Source organism: Podarcis gaigeae (assembly GCF_964106915.1).
Source record: "Podarcis gaigeae genome assembly, chromosome: 5".
Lineage (NCBI taxonomy): Eukaryota > Metazoa > Chordata > Lepidosauria > Squamata > Lacertidae > Podarcis > Podarcis gaigeae.
In genome coordinates, this window is record NC_139681.1 from 56,778,694 (window position 1) to 56,800,948 (window position 22,255).

Sequence of the window (22,255 nt, forward strand, 5' to 3'; positions counted from 1 at the left end):
AGGGTCTGTGATCCAAACAGAATAGCAAAAGTGAGACCATTTTCAAATAACTAGGATTACAGTGGCTGTCAGAAAATGCTTTCTCCAGTTTTTAAATCTTACTATTTGACACTTCCACAAGCATAAAACTAAAATATTCTCAACATGGGGCACAGTTAATAGTTAATATATTGAAATGCAAAGCACCAATCTCCTTACAAAAGCATACAAGCACTAGAATCATAAATACTGCTTTTGGAGTCCATGTGTAAGGCACGAACCATTCTGTGCAAATTAGTTTAAGAAATATATTGTACATTTATTCTCTGTAAATCCAACACTTCCTCTGGGGAGTCTTCCTCTTGAAGTTGCATTAGCAAATGGGTCCCAACTACAAGACTCCTAGAACATAACTGATATCTTCAGCCAACATACTCTCATGTGAATTGCTCTGTAGAGCACAATTTTCTAGAATGAAAGTGATATTCAGAGACAAAAGCTCTTCTAATCCATAGACTCACTGCTAAGGCTGCCCAAGAATCAGCCAAACCTCTGGACAATGTTAGACTGCAGACATCTGTCCATTCAAAAGAGAGTCAGGATTCCTTTTTTAGTCTAATAGGCTACTATCATACCCACTGATAGGAATTACAAGCTAATATTACAAATCTCCTGAACATTAGGCATTTAAAAACACCTATAAATCCAGGAACAGCTTGTAGATAGAAGGTTACATTCTCACTCTTGATTCCAGATGCTCTTCCAATAAAAGACACTTAGCATCACAAACTATTTAATGAAGGGTCCACAATTATATCATTTCCTGAGCTATTTCTTCTGAGAATCTATTTGCTAGAAGTTAGGGCCAGTGGGTGTGTTACCCGTAGTTCTGTGTAACTCTTGCCCAACTTCTTTATTTAATGAACAAAAGGAGAGGAAGGACGGGAAAGGATGCTTAATTCCCTTCCCACTGGGCCTTTTATTTGTCAAAATTCCTCAACAAACTCCTTTTGTCCTACAGGGTAAGAGAGAGATGCAGAAACGGAGATTTTGAAAGGAAAAACAGCCAGTAGGGAAGGGGTTAAGTACCCCTTTCCTACCCACCCTCCGCTTCTGTTTACAATACCCAGTAACAGCTTCTCATTAAATTGTTTCTGTTGCTAGTTTTATTTGTGATTGCTGTTAATTTTAAGATGCCGATTGGTTTCTTTTGTTTCAATTTTTTTATTGTTAATAGTGATTTTAATGCTATTGTTTGCTGCTCTGGTATTCTTGGCTGTAGGGTTGTTGGCATCTGTCTGTCTCGAGAGACAATGGAGTGTGGGGGTGAAGTCAAACTGCTGCACTAGCAGCACTAAAACGACTCCCACCAGAGGTACTACCCCTCCCCTAACACTCCATACATTCCCAACTGACTAAAGGGGGGACTGCAAATAATACAGTAAATAAATAAAAGTCACAGAAAACTTCCACAGATTTATATAATTGCAGGGTTGGAAGGGACCCCAAGGGTCATCTAGTCCAATGCCCTGCACTGCAGGAATCACGGCTAAGGAATCCCTGACAGATGGTTCTATGTAACATGAAACTTGGCCTTCAGTCTGTTGGAGTCAAAACATGTACACTGTGGCACTTCTACATATCCCCATCTTCCAGATCCATTTTTAATTTAAGTTACTGACCCTCCTCTCATTAGTGTCCTGGAGAGCAAGTGTCAAAACCGAATAATGAAGGGAATTAAAATGAAGGGAATGACATGGTGTATCACTCTCTAGGACCCAGCCTTTGTGTCAGCTTGCACTGTCCCACCCACTGTATCAGCAGACTCTACTAGCAAATCAGCTCTTGGACCCCAGAGTGATCAAACTGTGATAAGCCACACTTGCCTGTTGCTAGGAAACGGTGCATTGCCAACAGCAACTGTGGTGATATTTTAACCTTCATTTCGCTGTCTGTCTGTTTGAAGGCAGAGAAGTCCTGCTTTCTCTCTCGATGGGCTACTTTCTTTTTGGTCTTGTTATCAGCTGGAGATGGAGAAATAAAACAATAATTCAATCAGGGTCCAACATGAACACTGGGTGACACTGTTTAGAAACAGGAATAAGCACACATACATTACGCCATTCTCATAAAATAAAAACTGTTGAAGTTATGTGCACAATCACTGCAAACTTCAATCAACAGCACAGGAAGAATCTCATGCACCTATGTGAAGATCCATTCATCTACTTACAAGATTTTGGGGTTATTTAGCTCCTAACACCTGAATAATTGCAAGCATTTAAGTTCAAGTTATAGAGTGAACAAACTTATGACTCTGTTTTCATGCTGTGCTCAGAACATAAAAATCAGCCAAAAGACTTCCTGTATCAGCACAAAGGGACACCCTGTGCCAGAAGTCATCAGTGCTGCTCTATAAGCAGCACTGTAATGTCCTTATACATTACACAATAACTCTACAATGGAAGTATTTTGGGAATGAGTTGATGTGAAAGAAACAACTCACAGATCCTGAAGATCATCAGTAGTAGATTTATTGCTCTCATACTTATAAATATTTAGTGCGAACAAGAAAATTGTATCAGGTTAGGTGAATTTAATAAATTTTATGAACCAAGTGGAGGAAAGTTGGCTCTGCTGCCTATTAGATTAACTGTGAAACTAGTAGAAGTGTCTACAACAGTAGTGAAATGCCTAGCTGGGATTGAGATATTTACAGCAATAGAGCCAAGCTTAGTAGCCAAGTATTGTAAAAGTCCTATGATTTTATTTTTGAAAAATGTTGTTGGCATCCATTGATAGACAATGGGGCGCACCTTGGGGAGGTGAAGCCAAACTGCTGCATTAGCAGCACTGAAGTGACCTCCCAGGGGCGCAAGCTTAGACAGTGTGTATGGAGGTCCTGGGCTGCCCATACGACAAGACCTCCTCCCCTTTCAGCCTCACTGATGTAATACAAAGGAAAGGAAAGCAATGTGCTTGGCAACAGGATTTGCCAGAAGGCAACATACAAGGCGCCATCCAACCATCTTAGGGACTCCACTCTGGATTTGTGTAGGGATCACTCCTTAGCATTTCTTCTCCCAAAGATATCCTGCAAAGCAGTGGAGGTTTAGGATCAGAGTTTTCCTTCTCCTAGATGGGCTACCTTCCTCTATAGTATGTGCAGAAAATGCATTCTTGACCACTGGACCTACTATTGGTCTTGTCTGCTCAATCCACCAGAACCTGTCTTCATATGCAGGGATGCCCCTAACTTATTGAGGGTTTGAGACCCATTGGCTACCCTCACCTGGTTTAACCACAAGTTGAAGCCTTTTCATGGTGCTGGTGTCATATGCTGACAGCTTTTAGGAGCCACAGGTGAGAGCTGAGTGCAGGATGAGGACCAAAGATGGACAAGCTACCCCAGAAGGAGCATGGCATGTCCCCCACCAGAGGAACTACCTCTCCCCTAACACCCCATAGGAAATGAAGAATGAACCAAATAGGAAATGAAGAAAGTTGTAACAGACAAATGTTTAAAAACTGAAATATTTACAGAATAATTGCTTTCCCTTTATGGTAAAATCAAACCTAACGTATTTTCAAGTGGAAACCCATGATAATTCACAGAAGGGCTTCCATCTTTTCCTGCATCCTACACACACAGGAATTATGTATCATACAGATAGTGAAGTTCCATTTATGTTTTTTCTACTTCCCCTGTAAAGAGTTCCGCGGAATGACTGGAACTCAGATATAGCAAACGAACAATTCCTCTCCTTATACCCTCACTTTTCCCTTCCTTTTTAAAGTTACAGTGGGGTGAGGGACAAGAGATCATGCCAATAAGAATGAACCTTCTTCCCACCCAGCCCCTTTTCTTCCAAGGGGAACGGGCAAAAGATGGAAGAGGAGTGATGAATCTCTTTCAACATTCTTTATTAAGGGAAATGTCTGTAAAAATAACACAAAATTATATATGCTAAAAAGATAACACCCAATGTGATTATATTTAAAAACACTACAATATTTAGCCACAGTATACACACAGTGCATGCAAATTAAAACAGTCACTTTAAACATACTTAACATCCAGTACAATACAATACACACAAAAATATAAGGAAAAAAACATAAAAATATCACAACCATAGGAAAACTTACTAAATGCTGTTTGGTACTTTTCTACCACTGCTTACCTAAACAGATTAAAAAGTAATCTACCCAACAGGGTATATATCTGGTTATCCCCTAAACCAGCTGTCTCCAACTAAATTAAATTTTAAGAGACCAAATTACAATTCCACCATTTTAAAGCAAGTTTTAGGTTTTATTACAAACAGATGTATAGATGCTTAAAAAGTGATAAAGCAAAAGGAGAGATATTCTGTGCTTTTCCCAAGTAATGCTTTTCATGTAATAATGATGTTTTGAGTATCAACAGTTTTTATTATTTATAATCCTGTACATAGTTTCTTATAGTGAGTTTTAATGCTGTCTAGAGTATAAGGATGGAGGATAAGTTCAACTAGTCAGCATTTTCAGCAAAGTGACACAATTTACTTCTCCAAGAGTAATATACAGATTGCAGCATAATTATTTTTGTATGTCTCTGACTTTGGCAAAACGGTTTTTGGCTCAAGAAACACATCAAAATGCATTAGAAACAAAAAACGGTGTATTTTAGGATAAAATACATTTAGAAATGTAGGTTCACATTTAAATAAAAAATTATGCAGATTCATGTAGAAATGGGCTGGAATAGACTTATGAAAAAACATATGCAAAATTGACACAGATCAGATATCCATTAATGTGTCCACCCCAATTTGAGGGTTTGCACTGTATACATTGGCTTTGTGTATATACAGTTAAATGCTGTACTATTTGTTTAAATACAATTTTTAAGCACTGAGTTTTTTCTTTTTATAGTGTGTAATTCTGTATTATTTTTACAGGCACTTTCCTTCATTTACTTGAAGTGTGATAGGAACTATATATTGGGCAATTGCCCAGTTTTGGTGCTGTATTTTTCTAATGTTGTTATTGATTCTCTCTATTTGTGTTTCTGAATCAATCTCTTTCCTATGCTGCGGATAGATTCTTCTTCCCCCAAATAACTGAAGGTTGCTTAAAAGAGAGGTTACTGTTGGGGTGTTTACACTCACTCCACTTTTCCCTCTAGTAATGAGACTTTGGAATTGTTTCAAATACGGGCAAAATTTGTTTCACCAGAGGTAACAGTGCAACAACATTCTTGTCTGTCTCTAGCCTATAGTATAGAAGTTTGGAAGAAATTGTTAAGATTGCTGAGTGGAGCACTATTCACCCCAGAGAATGCCTGTCAGTAGTAAAATGTTCTGATAGGCTAAAAGAAAATGTTAGAAAAGACTGCGTGTCATGACAGAGGGGTCTGTAGATGACAAGCACTTTTAATTGGAGTGAAGTTCCAATTCTACTTCATAGATCTTAAGCAATTTATCTCAAAAAATAAACAAGATAGGGAACTTTATTTGAAGGAAGGCTCCAAACTATTTTGAGGGGGGAAATCATGGGGATTAATACTCACTGTACAGATCTGTTTCATCTAGAATCTCAGATTTGATGATCTCTTCAATTACATCTTCCAATGTAACAATGCCCAAGACTTCATAAAAAGGATCCCCTTCCCCTTCATTGTTCACCCGCTGCACTATTGCCAAGTGAGATTTACCTGCACAGAGTAGTAGACCAAGAAATTAGAAATTATAGCAGAATCACTAGCCAGCCGCTGTCAAAATGACATGGATGGATCCTGCAATGAAACAGCAGATGGTTAAAGGGATACTGTCAATCTAAAATACAATTATATCTGAAAGTTCATAACGATTATTAGAATCAGCATAAAGCTGTTTACAGGTAGAACTTGTATGTAGTTGGTCCAAAAATTATAACAGGTGATATTTATAAAAACTCAACCATTCTACGACAACCTTGTATTGGGTTAAGCCTCCAGGCTGTCAGCTGGGAAGAGCCCTAGCCAGGGGTGAAATACTGGCCCCTGGACTAGCAGGTCTTGACACAGTGGCAATGGCCACCAGCCAGGCGCAGTCATAGTCACCAGGTCCAGAAATCATGGACTCCATGGCCAATGGGGGCCACAAGAATCAGATCAATTGTGAGTCTCTGACCCTTCTTCACCATTTGTTGGAACTCGCAAAATGGCTGGGAGACATATAGCAGGCTAGCTAGTGAAATGGATTTTAAGACATCTGTTCCCCTGGGTAGCTGCACATGGCAGGCACATGAGATAGACCCGAGTATTTTCAGGTGTGGCAAAGAGAACCACCACTGACTGTATGCCCCAAACTATCCAGCAGCATCTAAAACGCCCTCAGATTCTGCTGCCACTATGCTTCATTTATGATTCTGCAACTCAACCAATCTGCCATGGTGTACTTCAGGCCTGCTAACTGTTCAGCTTTCAAGGAGAGCAGGTTGTATTCAGCACAACTGAAAAGGCTGTTGGCCCCAGTGACCAAGTCCCACCGGTTCGTTTACATATGCTTTTGCCAATGGTTTGTCTGTGTGAACCAGCAAGTGCATGCCCCTGATCTCCAACATCAAGAGACTTAGACTGAGCTGAACTGAACTGCACAAAGTTCACCAAGTTCCAAGACACTGATATTCAGCTGGGACTTTTCCACATTTCCTGAACCACTTGACGGCTGATGCGAGCCCCCACCCCATCCATAAACAGAAGGGAATGAACAATAGTCAGACTCTCTCACACACTCCCTAACACCATAGCCAACAAAGATGAGAAACAGAGCATAAAAGCTCATGAAAGGAGAGTAAAAGTGATGGTAATACATGGGGCAGCTGAGTACCCAAGAGGACCCTAACTGTCTTTGACCGAAGGCAGGATCAGACTAGGAAGGAGGCAAAAAGATTTCTGGGCTCTTCCTGCCAAGTGCAGCAAGAGGAGTCATCCTCATTCACTGCCAACAGGTAAATTTCCAATTTGCTTTGGGAAATTTTCTGAGGGCCCCTGTGATCTGAATTAGCATGTTTATTTTACTTGTAAATAGAGGTAGAAATCTTGAAACTGCCAAGCTTGAAATATTTTACATTTTCAACGGCAATCCATTTATTATCACTAATGAACTTATGAAATAGAAAATGTTTCACCTCACCACACTGACTGTAGCTAAGATGATAATTATTCCTAGTTTACTGACATTCCACATGAGCAAACATCAGATGTATTGTATTATACTGTTCATTTGCAAACAGATGAATTCAATCATATGCAGAATTAAAAGCAGAGCAATAACTTATTTTAACACAGGCAAGTGGCAGCCAGTATACTGTCAACTACCATAATTGAACAAATAAGCTTAGCTATGCCACTCTCATACATTTTTTGTTAGACCCATTTTGTATACTTCAAATAAATCTATTGATTATACAAATGGTGGGAATTTTAATGCCACAGTTTTACAAGGGGGATCTTCATTACAACAAACATAGAATCATATAATTGTGGAGTTGGAAGGGACCACAAGGGTCATCCAGTCCAACCCTCTGCAATGCAGGAATCTTTTGCCCAATGTGGGGCTCAAACCCATGACTCTGAGTCTCAGGCTCTACTGATTGAGCTATCCTAGCTGTCAATGATCACTGGTAAACCAAAGTCAATCCAAAGCTTATTAACCATGCAGCAAATTGCACTAAACTATAGTGTCAGAGAGTTCACTAAAGAACAGTTAAACTACCAATTCAAGTCTAGCTTGTCTCACTTCAGATAATTCATTTCCTAGATATTAAAGGACTAAACAAGAAGCAAACAAACAAAACATCTGCACATCATTGTGTAAACAATTGCAGGGCTGTAAGGCTGTAATCCTGCACATACTTAACCAAGGAGTAAGTCTCACTGAACTCAGTGGTACTTCTGAGAAAATGCCCATAGTCTGGAAAGTAATCAAAACAGTCTGATTGACTTTTATTAAACTCATTTGTAGACAATAGGAAATTGGTGGACGAAGCTGAGATTTACTAAACTAACAAGCATTCAAAGTATTCCATCCAAACTCACTCATGGTCAAAGAATGAAGCTATCTTGGAAAAAATAGACCAGGGAGGGGAGCCTAACAACTGACATGAACACTGCATCAGGTCAAACCAATTCAGCTTGGTAAGCTTCACATCTGCTTTCCCAGGGACCTAACATAATCAGTTAAAAACAAATTCTTTGTGAATGCTGTCTGTCGAAAGCTAAATACTTTTGCTATTCCCAGCTTGTGATCATTTAAAAGGAATTTTCCAAAGCAAGGTCTAATATTAGACTCAAAATGAAGTTTCCATTCCACTTACGCGATATTCTCACCAAAGTAACTACTACATAATCTGATTGTCTTGGAGCTACTCGTTTAGATGCAGATGGACATACTTCAAATACCAACTCCACAGCACCAGCAAGACTTATCTTGAAGAGACCTTGTTTTTCAATGAAGATCATTATTAGAACAATGATTTGTATTTTTAATTATGCACATGCTAATAAACAGTTCCAAAGTATGGAGGATGGACAAATTACTTCCTTGCTCAATTATAATACTACCAATCTACATTCCAGGTACTGGAAGTTCTAATCAAAGTTTGTTATGTGACTGTAGATCTAATTTTTACCAGCCTGATCATACACCACCAAAGTCAGAAAATATTTTACCACCAGAAGACTATAAATGACAGGTGTGGTAGTTTTGAATATCAACTGCATTTTGGTTTTCACATGGCTAGATAATATATAATATGTAAAGTAAGTACTGTATGTCAGACAAGCTCCATTAAGTTTAACCAGTCCTAAGATCTTCCATATTAAATATGAACATTTCAGCATGACACTTCTGTGGGTTTTTTACTAGCATAAAAAGGCAAAGTAAGGAAGACCAAAAAATTATATTTTATTCAAACCCACAATCTCCAATAATAATCACTTCATTTTGTTACTGTGTGACCTTCAGCTCTTTCTATATCAGCTACAACTTATACATAGCTCTGTCAGTAGAGCACGAGACACTTAATCTCATGGGTCGTGTGTTTGAGCCCCATGTTGGGCAAAAGAGTCCCACATTGCAAGGGGCAGGACTAAATGACCATCGTGGTCTCATCCAATTCCACCATTCTATGATAGCTTTCTAGGAATCAAAACACAATGTGTGTTAAGATACCATTGTCTTTTCCATTTAATTACAAATATATTATTTTTGTAAGAATTACAGGATTATTAGAACCAAAGGTCACAAAATATATTTCCATGCTAATAATTGTGTGTTGAGGTTATTGCTACAGTTTATGTATGTTGTACAGTGGTACCTTGGTTTACGAACTTAATCCATTCCGAAAGTCTGTTCTTAAACCAAAACCATTCTTAAACTGAGGTGCGCTTTCCCTAATGAGGCCTCCCGCCACCGGTGCCCTTCCACCGTTCGGATTCTGTTCTTAGACCAAGGTAAAGTTCTCAAACTGGGACATTATTTCTAGTTTTGCAGAGTTTGTAAACTAAATTGTTCTTAAACCGGTCTGTTCTCAATCTGAGGTACCACTGTAACTGGTCAGTGAGCTAACAGGAGAGTAGTAACTTTAGATGACTACACCTGATACAGCAATGTACACAGCAGGAATTCTCTGCACACTTGAAACCAGTTGGGCTTAATTTACAAGTTCTTATGTATATGATAGGATGCTCATAATGTAATTCAAAGACTCAAGAACAGCAAAATTATGTGTGCATAAATGTAACTGAATTTCAATGTGACTATGTAGGATTAATTTTGGTTTACAACTTTTAATTGATTACTATCTTAGGCGTCTTTAGGAGAAACAGCAAATTTTGATTACAGGACTGAATTATCTGCTACTATAGGATCTCTGATAGGAATCCTACCATCATGGATCTGAATGGATGGTTTCAAGTATTATCTGAATATTAACTGACAACTTCCAAGTTCCTTTTCTTTCAATTTCTTTAGAGTCCCTCATATTTATCTAAGTTAATGAGTTTTATAAATTATTTATTATAATTATATTTATTTCTGTGTAAAGGACCCACCAGGCCAGTGCCTGTTGGTCTGTATAAACAGAGGCACAATTTAGGGAGTAGCAAAGAAAAAGACAACGTTCCTGATTATTTCCCAGAAACAAAGACACCAAAAACCACAAAGAACCTAGGCCACTAAAACTACCAGTATCTAAGCGCAACACGAGAAGCTCCAGTTATTTAAATATATTTACATATGGACTATTTTTCCCCCTTCCATTTTTTTTATCCTGTACATGAAGAAAGCATAATTCATTCCTTTATTATAGGATGTCATCTCTTCTGGGCATATAGTCACTGGATTTAGATGCGTGTTTCACTAAGATGTGGGAAACTGCAAAATGAATGCAGATACCACTTTCAGCTTCGATAGAAAAGCCTTTCATAACTGATACAAGCATTCACATTACTGATTGATATTCTTTTGAAAGAACAAACAATACCAAAAGTTCTGCACCACTGAAAACAGTAAATGAGGAGAAAATATGGTTCAGAAAGCATTGGTCAAATTATTTTTAGGTAACTGCAACAGCCTGTGGAAAGCTTCTAATTTAACAGAGCAATCCTAGACACCTGCTCAGAAGAAAGTTCAACGGTGTTTACTCCCAACAACTTAAGCAGCATAAGAGTTCAGTCTAAAAGACATAGTTGATAATATAGGTTGCTTAAATTACCAACTGCTTTAAACACAACAGATAGCAGTTCTAGATATGAAAAGCATTCAAATCAAACTACTTGTTGATCTTAACTCTTACAGTCTACATAAGGTTTTCAATACTTTCAAAGTAGCAAAATTGTCACATATGAACCAACCATAGCCCAATAAGTAGGCAAATAAATATACACAAGACAAACATTGAAAACCAAGGGAAAAGGAGAGGCAAATGTACAAATGAATGTTATATGGATAATTTATTTGTTAGACTGCAAATGCCACAAAGTGTTTTCACAAATATTTCTTCAAGAACAGTTGTTCATGGAAACTGATGTTCAACACAAATCATGCAATCATAATGCAATTCATTACTGTCATGAATTGTACTCATGAAAAAAACCCTTAACATTCAAAGTAAGTGAAACTAATGTTACATAACACATCACTCATTTCATCAGAAGATCAACAGAACATGCAAATCCTTTATTATAAATACATTTACATTTGCCTTCAAATGTAACTGTAATTTGCATTCTATTAAATGATCCACACATTTTGAAGTTTGTCACATTGCTTTCTATTGACACTCTCTGAGGTCTGCCTCCTTCTTCCTTTTAGTGTTGCACTTCTTTCCTTCTAATTTTTACATAAACCAACATAGCTTTCCTGCAATAACATAAGGGGGAAAGTAGTGTGGATCCATAGATCATCACAATATTAAAGGAACCTTCACCAGGTCTTCTACATTAATCAATGATAATTATCATTTTGAGGCAAGATAAAAAGCTGTTCATCACTGTTAATAACCAAGCAAGGACAGCTGCATATTATTGCCTTGCAAGGGGTTGGACTAGATGATCCTCAGGATACCCTACAACTCTACAATTCTATGAAGTCAGCTTCAAATCTTTGCAAGTTCTGAATACTTGTCAAACGTAGGTTTGGCTGACTATAGATTCACTGGCTACCAAAATGTCTGGATGTAGCCACGCAAAGTATGCCAGCAGTCACCAGTATTTGATATATGTTCCACTAAACAAAGGCATCAATTTAACTCCTGCATTACATGCTACAAACAACAGTGAGACAAATGGAATTTGATGCTACTTTATTTGTCATGCTTAATAACAGTGCACTGAACAGTACAGTACAGCACAGAACAATGGAGATTGCTCCAGTGGATAAAGTTAGCAATGCAATGGATCTTTAGTAAGGGTAAAGGCACCCCTGACCATTAGGTCCAGTCGTGGCCAACTCTGGGGTTGCGGTGCTCATCTCGCTTTATTGGCCGAGGGAGCCGGCGTACAGCTTCTGGGTCATGTGGCCAGCATGACTAAGCCGCTTCTGGCAAACCAGAGCAGCGCACAGAAACACTGTTTACCTTCCCGCTGGAGCGGTACCTATTTATCTACTTGCACTTTGACGTGCTTTCGAACTGCTAGGTTGGCAGGAGCAGGGACCGAGCAACGGGAGCTCACCCCGTTGCGGGGATTCGAACGCTGACCTTCTGATTGGCAAGTCCTAGGTTCTGTGTTTTAACCCACAGCACCACCCGCGTCCCTCAATGGATCTTTAGCAGTGTTTAAAACAGTAACTGCCAGCCACAGCAAAAGGGCTGTGTCTCTTTCCCTACTGGTCTTTGGACTGAATTCAAAATATAGCCTGCATTTTCAAGAACCATAGCAAAGTAGAGTAAATTATTAGTACCAGTTGTTGCACCCAGGATGTTATCCTATTTGAAACATCTATAGAACTTTAGCGCAAATTAAGAACTCTCTATCACACTACCCATAAACTTTAGCATCCATTTCTGGACAGCTGTCCTGTTTGCCAGGACACAGGTCTGATATTTGTTTCATCATTTCTTTTGAGTTCAGGCTGAGGAGTCACTTTGGTGTTTCATGAGGCACATCTCTGGCAGGGAGACAATGTAAAATTTCTTTCCTCTGCCTTTCCTTCTCTTGCCATATTTCTTGAGTGATGGGTTGTAATCCTCAAGTCAGACACTTTGCTGGAAAAAAGCACAGAGAAAGTTAAGTGACAAAGAACAGTAGATATTGTCTCACATACTCCTAAAAAGTAAGGAAAAACTAAAGATGTCAACATGACAGCAAGTAGATGAACCCAAGGGACACCTTCTGCAACTCATATGCATACTTCTGTTCAAGGACAGAGATGGAAGAAACAGGGCTGGGGGGGGGGAGTGAGGTGAAAGTGGAAGAACAAGGCAAGGAGAGCCAAGTAGAAAAGAAACTCAGCTTTGTGAAGAAATAAATGGTGAGGGTATATCAATGAGACACAAAAACAAGTAGGATAAATGTGGAATTATGGTTATTCTGATTCAGATATCATCTGATATCATATTGTGATATCATTATGATTCCTTCCTCCCTTCCTCTCCTTTAATTATTTCATCCCAAAGCCATGTATTATATGTGGTCAAATGTCCCTTTCCAATTGAACTGCCAAAATGGTAGTTCATGACAAATATAGAAGGTAAAACAGCACAACATAGTTTTGCTTACCAGGAGTTAAATATCACGAGCAGTGCTGTCTCTTGTGCTGGCCTTCTCTGTCTTGTTGCCACCTGTAAAGAAGTACAATGCTAGCTGTCCAGGTCTTAGGGTTCTGATCTCTCAGGAACATCAAAGAAGTAGGTTCTTTGAAGAAATGGCCTCCATGCTTACACTAAAAAGATGCTCAGAAAAAGTATTTGTACTTGGCTTCAGAAGTTACAATGATGGCTGTCCCCGGTGGCTATGCAGTGGTAGACAGTACTTTCAGTGCTCATGCTTATACAGTTTCTATGAACTTGCAGACAAAATTAGTATATCATAGTCTAGCAGAAGCTAGGAACCCTTCTAAAGAGGAGCTGCCGCCTGCCTGACAGGCATTGTTACAGGGGAGAGCCTGCAGGAACCATCAAGGACATGCTTTTCCACCTGCTTTGCCCACCCACCTCCAACCAGGGAGAGCCAGCACAGCCATTGGGCAGGGTAAGGCACCAATGCCACCAGCAGCAATTTCGGGCAAGATCACGTCTCACCCAAAATGGCATGATCTTGCCTCAAATTGGCGCCACCTGACAGAGCACACAGCAGCAGCAGATCTGGTGGTATTGGCAGCAGCAGGCATGGTGGTGGAGGGAGTAGTGACAGTTGCAGCAGCAGTTCCCATTTCACCTGAAACAGCAAAACAGGATGCGCTGCCCCTCCATCCTTCAGTATTCTTGCTTTCTCTTAATATTTTTGTAGGCAATGTTCTTTGCCTTTTGGGCAGGAACACGGATGTTTTTGGTATTTGGCTTTTAATACTGTTGAAATGTTTTGAATTTGTATCATTTGTATTGTACCACACAGCAGTAGCACAATGACTCCCCTTGTGACATTCCCAAATCCTACACACACAGTCCTCATGGACCGCCTCTTCCCATATGAACCAACCCAGACCCAGATCATCATCATCTGAGACCTTTCATCGTGTGCCTCCATAGCTTTAACTACCTTTGTTGGCAAGGTGATGTCTCTGCTTTTTAAGATGGTCTCTAGGTTTGTTATTGCTTTTCTCCCAAGAAGCAGGTGTCTTTTAATTTCATGACTGCTGTCACCATCTGCAGTGATCATGGAGCCCAAGAAAGTAAAATCTCTCACTGCCTCCATTTCTTCCCCTTCTATTTCCTAGGAGGTGATGGGACCAGTGGCCATGATCTTAGCTTTTTTGATGTTGAGCTTCAGACCATATTTTGTGTTCTCCTCTTTCACCCTCATTAAGAGGTTCTTTAATTCCGCCTCACTTTCTGCCATCAAAGTTGTGTCATCTGAATATCTGAGGTTGTTGATATTCCTTCCAGCAATCTTAATTCTGGCTTGGGATTCATCCAGCCCAGCTTTTCGCATGATGAATTCTGCATATAAGTTAAATAAGCAGGGAGACAATATACAGCCTTGTCATACTCCTTTCCCAATTTTGAACCAATCAGTTGTTCCATATCCAGTTCTAACTGTAGCTTCTTGTCCCACATAGAGATTTCTCAGGAGACAGATGAGGTGACCAGGCACTCCCATTTCTTTAAGAACTTACCATAGTTTGCTGTGGTCGACACAGTCAAAGGCTTTTGCGTAATCAATGAAGCAGAAGTAGATGTTTTTCTGGAACTCTCTAGTTTCCTCCATAATCCATACTGCTTAAGCCTGCCTTGTAGAATTTTAAGCATAACCTTGCTAGCGTGTGAAAGGAGCGCAATTGTGCGCTAGTTGGAGCATTCTTTGGCACTGCTTTCTTTGGGATTGGGATGTAGACTGATCTTCTCCAATCCTCTGGCTGCTGAGTTTTCCAAACTTGCTGGCTATTACTACTGCTCTAATCTTCCCACATGGCCTTCAATTTCCAAGATAAATTAAATTGTTTGGTAAGTTCAGAAAAGATGCATTTCTCCCCGCTGGGAATTTACATGTTAGTACTTCCATATTTGTACAAGTTGTTCTTCACTTATCAGCCATCAATTTACCAAGTGAAACAAAGCTAAAAATCAAGACCATCACCAGTAGAGGGAGCAGGAAGCTTTCTTTTGATTTTCTCAATACAAAAAAAGTGCTGTAAAAAGTGGCATCAGGAACTTGAATTAAATGTGAGTCCAACAACAATTAGTTAGAATACTACATGTTCAAAACTTTAGCTACAAATAAAAGCAAATGAGATAAGGAAGTGTTTATCAAGGACTGAAAACAACCAAGCGCTGGATTCCAACTGTGTATCCGGTCAAGGGTAACCAAAATAAAGTTAATCAGAGGAGCACTAAACAACAAATATAGTACTGTTTTCAGTAAATGTAAGACTAACAAACTAAATGGAGAAAAAGGAAATAATCAGATGTATACGTATATAAATAAATCATCTATGTCATCTATGTCTCAAAATACTCAGCATATTCCTTTAATATGGTTACATTTTTCTACTCTTCATATATGATGGGGGTGATTTAGAATACTGCATACAGTTCTGGACACCTCACCACAAAAAGGATATTGTAGAGCTGGGAAAAGGTCATAAAAGAGCAACCAAAATTGCTATTTCCCTACAAAATTGGAATTCCCCTAAAAGGAAAAGTTGTAACACCTGGGACCTTTTAGTTTAGGAAAAAGGCAAATAAAGAGAGACATCTGAAGAGAGGTATCTGAAGAAGTGTGCATGCACACGAAAGCTCATACCAAGAACTGACTTAGTTGGTCTTTAAGGTGCTACTGGAAGGAATTTTTTTTGTTTTGACTATGGCAGACCAACACGGCTACCTATCTGTAAAGAGAGACATGACAGAGATGTATAAAATTCTGCATTATATGGAATTCATTTCCACAAAGTATAGGGACAGTTACCAAATTGGACAGCTTTAAAAGCAGATTAGACAAATTCATGGGTGATGAAACTATATTAGGCTACTAGCCATTGGTTATATTCTACATGCACTTGGAGGTTTATGCCTCTGAATACCTAGGACTGTTGGTTGATTCTTTTAGAAATAGAAATTGCCATAATTGCTTGTTTGGAGGTCAGGAATAGAAATCACTTAAGCAAATACAAGCAATACTCACTACATTATTATTTTTTTGATCTGCAAGCATGTAAATTATTATATGATTTTATGCATTATCTTTTAAATTTCTTGTCCACTGAACTGTATTTATATTTATTCCATAATTGATTCCACAATTAATTACAGCAGTTTAGGCCATAGCAGATAGGAAGATAGACAACATAGGTTTTAGCAGAATCCGAACTGTAGCGGAATGAAAACAACACCAACTGCAATGAACACACGACCAAATACAACGTGCTGCTTAATTGCATCTGTGTGAATACCAGAGGCTAGGAATCACAAATGGGGAGAGTGCTGTTGCTGCTTGCCAGCTTCTTATAAGCATTTGAGTGGCCACAGTGAGAACAGGATGATGGATTAGATGGGTCAAGGTTAAATGAGCCTTTGGCCTGATCCAGCAGGGCTCCTCTGACATTCATTATGTATTGTTTAATATTTGTCAGTCAAGTCAAGGCATACTGAAGGATTGGTGAGGCAACATCAGTTCCTTAATACGGGTCACACAAACAGGCCACGTAATTCTAACAAATAGGAAATATTTCTCAAGTTCACAGTGGGGCTATGGTTTATTTCTGCACTAAAAAAAGGATTCAGATTACACAGATAGCTATTTTACCTTAGTGTCCCAGCAGAACAAAACACATTATTTTCCACTCATATTTTCCCACCACTAGAAAATGTGACAAATATTTCTGTTTCTATAAAAGTAATTGCAAAATACGCTTGGTCATTTACAGAAATATGAAGACAGAGAGAAAGAGAATGTGTTTCCAATTTGTAATTTATTTATTGAGCTTAATTAATTATGTGATTGTGAACTTAAAAGCACATTCTACTTTGTATCACACAATACTCAAATTATGAAAGACAGGAACCCCTAAATAAAGTCCACAAGTCCCTACACCAGCTTCTCATTTTTAGCTAGATAATGCCCCCCTGCTGTCAAAAAACAGTAGCTAAGAAGGGCAGGGACAAAAGTGAAGGTCTGGGGGCTACATCTCTGTAATTTGAGCCTGACATCATACCCTTGTTAGCCAGAGCTTTCCAAACTTTTCATGTTCGTGACACATTTATTTTCACGACACGGTAATTCAGTTTTACTAGCGAACCAGAGGTTAAACTAACACATTTCCAGCCCTGGGAGGAGCGTTTGCATTACACATCTACACACTGCAGCAGATACACTAACACGTTGCAACACAGAGTTTGGAAAGCTCCGCTGTTAGCAATGCAATTTCCTCCTCCTCTGGAATTCAGTGGATTTTAAAACTGAAGAGCAGAACTATTAAAATTTTACAGAAAACGAGTCCACATTACTATGTTATAAGGGATTTCTAATATGTGGCTGCTAGTCATATTACTACAAATGCGGTCAACTTTTCTATCATGTGTTCAAAGGTATCATAAAGGCCAATAACATCACCATATGATATTCACCATATGAAGTAGTAAGGCTTTGCCATATTTCCCACATTGTTAGATGGTTATCTGTGCTAGTAGCCCATAGCTGGTGATATCCTACATTATTCATGCTCAAAAGCCAACCCATTGGATTCAATGGCACAGGACTTTCAACTGTGAAGAAGTCAGTATTCTAACTCCCTACAGCTTGAAATGTTCACCAATGCCACTGAGAGAAGATTGAGAGTGTTCCATAAACAGGAAGGAGTGCTCAAATCTGTTCCAATTATCTCTTCCATTGTTTCCTGAGTGCTGGCAATGGTTTGAGAAGTATCATACAAACATTACAAAGAGCCCTGCTATACCAGATAAAAGGCCTATCTAGTCCAGCATCCTATTCTCACAGTGGCCAACCAGAGGCTGATGGGAAGCACAGGCCAATGGAAGGAAGCCCTAACAAAAATTTAAAATTATTCAGGCCTGCCTTATCCATTAGGGATGCGGGTGGCGCTGTGGCACAGAGCCTAGGACTTGCCGATCAGAAGGTAGCTGGTTCGAATCCCCGCAACGGGGTGAGCTCCCATTGCTCGGTCCCAGCTCCTGCCAACCTAGCAGTTCGAAAGCACGTCAAAGTGCAAGTAGATAAATAGGTACCGCTCTCTTCCCAGGCTTTTTCTTCCCAGACACAAGGCTGAGGCACTATACTAGAAATAAATCCTACCTTCCAAAAGCTGGGAGGGAAAGCACAGGGGAAAGCAAAATTCCTAAATTTGAAACAGATTGAAACCAATTATTCAGTTTCTAACTCTCCTTTCTTAATTTGAGTCAACACATAATGACAGCATAATAGAAATAGGTAAGCAGGGTACTTAAATTATAGCTGGTCACATTGAACTATAACCAAGGAAAGTTGATAGATATATGCTTGAAAAACTGAGCAATCAACGTAGTTGAAATGCAGAAGCATAATGCAGAAAATAGTGTCTGATAAAGTTTAACACCATTTAAAGACGTTTTACATTCAAGAATGGTTTGAATTTGATAGAAATAACTATCCACTGGGTTCCTACAAGCTGTTCATGAGAAAGTCTCCTGAACCCTGGGGACAATGCAAGCCACCCATTTTCCATCATTCCCAGAGTATTTAAAGACTTGCATTTTCCCATCTTATTTTGGTTCATCTCCATTTTCCTATAAATAAAGATTCTACATAGGACATCAATCTTTCCATCTTTTCTGATGCTAACATACACATGCTGGAATGTTTTTCTAGTAAATGATAAGCAGTTTGAGACAAAGGATTATAAGGCCTTGAGCCCAGACAGATAGAGGAGATGGGAGCCTTCTCATCTTTCCCAAGAGACAGGTATCTTTTCTCTAGACCAAAAGGTTGTGTTTTGGAAACAAATGTATCTATTTCTGTCATTTCCTTTAGACATGCAGTCTTTGTGGGGTAGATAAGCAAGCCTGACTACACTGTCTGAGAATGGCTCTTGGGCCCCCCAAAAGTATTCTTAATCTAAATATGAGGCTTTCAAAAGGAAAATGTGTGTTGCTTATAAACTCACCACAGTGGAATAATGCTACAATATACAAGTTTTACTCTCAAGGGTCTTATAATCAAGTTTCTGTGGAGGATCAAGTCCATCTTGACCTCAGTTCAACAGATAATTGATAAGGAATCCAAGAACTGAACAGTGAAGAAACAATGGTAGTTCAAGATTCAGGTAGGTAGCCGTGTTGGTCTGACGCAGTCAAAATATATAAAATATATTTAAAAATATTTAAAAAATTGTCCAGTGGCACCTGAAGAAGTGTGCATGCACACAAAAGCTTATACCAAGAACAAACATAGTTGGTCTCTAAGGTGCTACTGGACGTGTGTGTGTGTGTGTGTGTATTTCGAATTGTAGAGCATGGTGCTGATAATGTCAAGGTTGCAGCATATTCCTGCATTGCAGGAGGTCGGAAAAGACGATCCTCAGTGTCTCTTCCAACTCTACAATTCTATGAAGTAGACATTCAAGTATGGCAACAATGATTATCTATCATCTAAATATTATAGGAAATCCCTGTACGAACCGGTGGTGCACCTTTATTGATTGGGCAAACCCCAATCTCCTGGATATTCATGTTAAGTTCTTCTGGGAAGACCCTTCTCAGCATCTCACCTCTGTGAGTTATCATGTGGGACATGTGAGAGACCCTTCTTTGTGGTGAATTATTCAAGTTTATGGAATGCACTCCCCTCTGAGGTAGGGCTGGCACAGCCACCATTCTCATTTTGGTACCAAATAAAAACATGCTTGCTTACTCAAGCATTTGGGAGTTGTTATTAGCTGCTCAGCTTAAATTTGAAACAGAGACTGTTCTACAGTTCTTACATTGGCATTATTTGTTGGTTTTATCTGTTCTCTCCATTATTATTAACAACTTGAATGCTAGGTTTTATTGCACCCCACCCCAAGATTATTATGATTAAGTGCATGCAATAAATATTTTTAACTAAATGAATCAATAAATTTTGCTAGAAAAAAATCTTTCTGAGGTTTCTGCTTCTTGTACAATTAGCTGTCACACTTATCTGTAGTATACACATTGGGACTTAAACAGAATTAAATATAGTGGTATGGCAAAAGACCACCATCAGAATTTCAATATAGCTAAATATCAGTCTTGCAGAAGACCTTTGTACTAATTCTTTTCTTAAAAACAATAAAACGGCAATAGATGTTTGCCCTACCACCACCAAAAGCACAAAGCTCCATTTTGTCCATAGTGAAGCACAATAACTAGGAGCTGACAACTTTTGTTCTTGTTTATATCCTAGGAGGGAAAGTGGATTGTTTTAAGGTGTGTACAAAAGGCAGAAAGATCTCACATGAGAATAAAAAAAAGGGATGAAAGGTGGGGGAAATGACCCAAAAACATAGCATGGAAACATTCCATCAAGGACTGTCCATTGGTGTGAACAGGAAACATGCCTATGAAAGATCAAAGATTAAAAGGATTAAATGTAAATATAATACTAAAAAAATGAGTGTGTGGATCACATGCCAATTGTACATCACATGAAAAAAAATTGATCTAGATGACCTGCATCATTGCAGAGTAGCAGTTTTTGCAATTTGAACAGCAAAAGTTCAAAAAGGCATTCAAAAAAATAGTTTGTGGTACAAAATGGTATAACCAAGGTGGGGCACTGGAGCACTGATTTGTGCATGTGTGATAGAGGCTTTTAAAACTTTTACATATCAGCTTCAATTTAAAGAGTTTATTTTTAGTATAAGTAGTACTTCCCCCAAGGGGCACAGGTGGCACTGTGGGTTAAGCCACAGAGCCTAGGGCTTGCCGATCAGAAGGTTGGCAGTTCGAATCTCCGTAACGGTGTGTGCTCCCGTTGCTCCGTCCCTGCCCCTGCCAACCTAGCAGTTCGAAAGCACATCAAAGTGCAAGTAAATAAATAGGTACCGCTCCGGCAAGAAGGTAAAGGGTGTTTCTGTGCACTGCTGTTTTTCGCCAGAAGCGGCTTAGTCATGCTGGCCACATGACCTGGAAGCTGTACACCGGCTCCCTTGGCCAGTAAAGTGAGATGAGTGCCGCAACCCCAGAGTCATCCATGACTGGACCTAACGGTCAGGGGTCCCAAAGTGCTAGTAGTCTAGATTCTACCCATCTCATCTGCCCAGCACTGACAACAATTCTAAGATTTCTCATGCCACAGGGTAGCGATTACCATTATATCCATGGAAACTTGAAGAAGAAAAGTCCTCTTTTAAATACTATGACAGTGAGGATAGGTGTGGGTAACAGAGCTTAAGGAAGTTATCCTTTATTTAAGGAAGATGTTTACTGTAAGTAGGTAAAAAGTCTTACTTGACTTGATTCCCACAATTCAGAGATACTGAAAGGGGAAAAAAATACTTGGGCTTGGTAAGACAGTTACAGAAATGTGCTTGTTATGAGGGAATAAGTGATTTTGCATTCATTTGTTGGAAGCCCTATCTGGAAGTGTTGGAAGCCTTACCTATGGAGAAAGACTGGCTATACCTGTAACTGTTCCAGAGATGCAAATAATATTCATGTATTATTACTTGGAAATCAATTATCAAAACAAAAATATATAATCTAAATTCTCTTTCTGAACAAAGGATGATAGACAAGAGTGTATCTGGTGAAACACTGCAGCTTTTCCTTATGGAGGAACTCTTCCAATGAGCAAGCATGCAACTATCCATTCTAAATGATCCTTTAGTATTTCTACTATGCAACTATTAACCTGCTTTTAAAAACAGCTCTAAACTGTATAGATTGCCACTGGTGACCACACTGCCTCTCCTTCTGCCCCAAGCAATATTGCATTTCAGGAACGAGAACAATTCTACAAATCTTCAGCATTAAGCCAAAAAATGCACCAAAACAGTCATACCTCGTGTTATGAATGCTGCAGGTTGTGCATTTTTGGGTTGCGGACCGTGCCGAACCCAGAAGTACCAGAACGGGTTACTTCCTGGTTTTGGTACTTGTGCATGCACAGAAGCGCAAAATGATGTCATGC

The 22,255-nt window shown here is 39.2% G+C and overlaps 2 protein-coding genes and 1 long non-coding RNA gene across 3 annotated transcripts in view; 1 reads left to right on the plus strand and 2 right to left on the minus strand.

The window, feature by feature from the left end:
• The window catches only part of LOC310844222, a 399,653-nt gene that overhangs the window by 84,687 nt on the left and 292,711 nt on the right, over positions 1–22,255 (plus strand). The gene's annotated exons all lie outside the window — the stretch shown is intronic.
• Positions 1–22,255, minus strand: part of CNNM2 (cyclin and CBS domain divalent metal cation transport mediator 2) — a 111,424-nt gene that overhangs the window by 22,169 nt on the left and 67,000 nt on the right. Inside the window, 2 exon segments of the mRNA XM_083737944.1 lie at positions 1,866–2,003; positions 5,534–5,677. Of these exon segments, the coding sequence (XP_083594070.1) occupies positions 1,866–2,003; positions 5,534–5,677 (282 nt within the window).
• The window catches only part of LOC310844211 (uncharacterized protein), a 62,734-nt gene continuing 51,441 nt past the window's right edge, over positions 10,963–22,255 (minus strand). Inside the window, exons 2-3 of the mRNA XM_083738086.1 lie at positions 13,229–13,290; positions 10,963–12,714 (exon numbers count right to left, since the gene is read on the minus strand). Of these exons, the coding sequence (XP_083594212.1) occupies positions 12,603–12,714; positions 13,229–13,290 (174 nt within the window). The 3' untranslated portion in view covers positions 10,963–12,602. The remainder of the gene's footprint in view (positions 12,715–13,228; positions 13,291–22,255) is intronic.